Here is a 1,002-nt window from a genome sequence, read left to right as displayed (position 1 = left end):
CTGCAGCAGCAGATGGAGAGAAGCAGCAACAGTCGCTGCAGCAGCGGCTAATTAACTTCCTCTCCCAGCAGCAAAGACAGCAGGGGCGGCTGCTGCAGATACTGTCGCAGCACCGGCAGCAGGAGAACGCCTCAGGCGAACTCTCGCAGCAGCAGCAGCAGCAGCAGCAGCAACAGCAGCAGCAGCAGCAGCAGATGGATCAGCAGCAGGGGGACTCGCTGCGGCAGCAGAGGGCGAAGCTTCTTAGTCGCATCGTGAATTTGCTGCAGCAGCAGCAGCAGCAGCAGCAGCAGCAACCGTCCAGCACGGTAGACATGGAGGAGAGTCATCAGCAGCAGCAGCAGCATGCACCCGAGGATCTCGCTGCAGCAGCAGCAGCTGCTGCTGCTGCTGCTGCTGCTGCTACTGGCTCCCATAGGGGCCTCGGGGGGCCCCACCGGGGGGAGATGGGGGGCGGCCGAGCGGGCCAGGGGGCCCTTGAGGAGTCTCCATCTGTAGAGGGTGATGAAGCAGCAGCAGCAGCTGCTGCTGCTGCTGCTGCTGCAGCATCTGCTGCTGCTGCTGCTCTACAGCCTGATGAGCAGCAGGATGTTGCTGCTGCAGCATTGACGCGGCATGCACTCTCAGGATTGAAGCCGTTGCTGCAGGCAGCGTATAGACTCCCTCATTTCCCTGTGCAGTCTGCTGCTGCTGCAGCAGCAGCAGCAGCAGCAGCAGCAGCAGCAGCGGGAGGAGGAGGAGCAGCAGCAGCAGGGGACAGCAACAGAGCAGCAGCAGCAGCACGCAGCAGCAGCCCCCTAGGGTCTTGTCTTGCTGCTTGTCTCTCCTCTGGTGCTGAGGAGACAGCTAGGGGGCTGAGCCTGGGCCTCGGTGTCAGTGAGTGGCAGAGAGACAGCGCCTTTCTCTTTTGTGAGCTCTCCAGGCTGCTGCGTGCTGCAGCACAGCTGCCCCCGGAACCCCTACTAGAAAGTCTCCTCAGGGTAGACCCGCAGCAGCAGCAGC

At 62.7% G+C, this 1,002-nt stretch overlaps 1 protein-coding gene across 1 annotated transcript in view; it reads left to right on the top strand.

Moving 5' to 3' along the window:
* Positions 1–1,002, top strand: part of EMH_0026350 (uncharacterized protein) — a gene marked incomplete at both ends in the record, with an annotated part of 5,737 nt that overhangs the window by 993 nt on the left and 3,742 nt on the right. Inside the window, one exon of the mRNA XM_013497874.1 lies at positions 7–980. Coding sequence (XP_013353328.1) covers positions 7–980 — 974 coding nt within the window. The remainder of the gene's footprint in view (positions 1–6; positions 981–1,002) is intronic.

This window comes from Eimeria mitis, genomic scaffold (assembly GCF_000499745.2).
Source record: "Eimeria mitis Houghton genomic scaffold, Emh_scaff3, whole genome shotgun sequence".
Lineage (NCBI taxonomy): Eukaryota > Apicomplexa > Conoidasida > Eucoccidiorida > Eimeriidae > Eimeria > Eimeria mitis.
The sequence above is the reverse complement of the archived record's forward strand: the minus strand, read 5'-3'. Positions and strand labels throughout refer to the sequence as shown.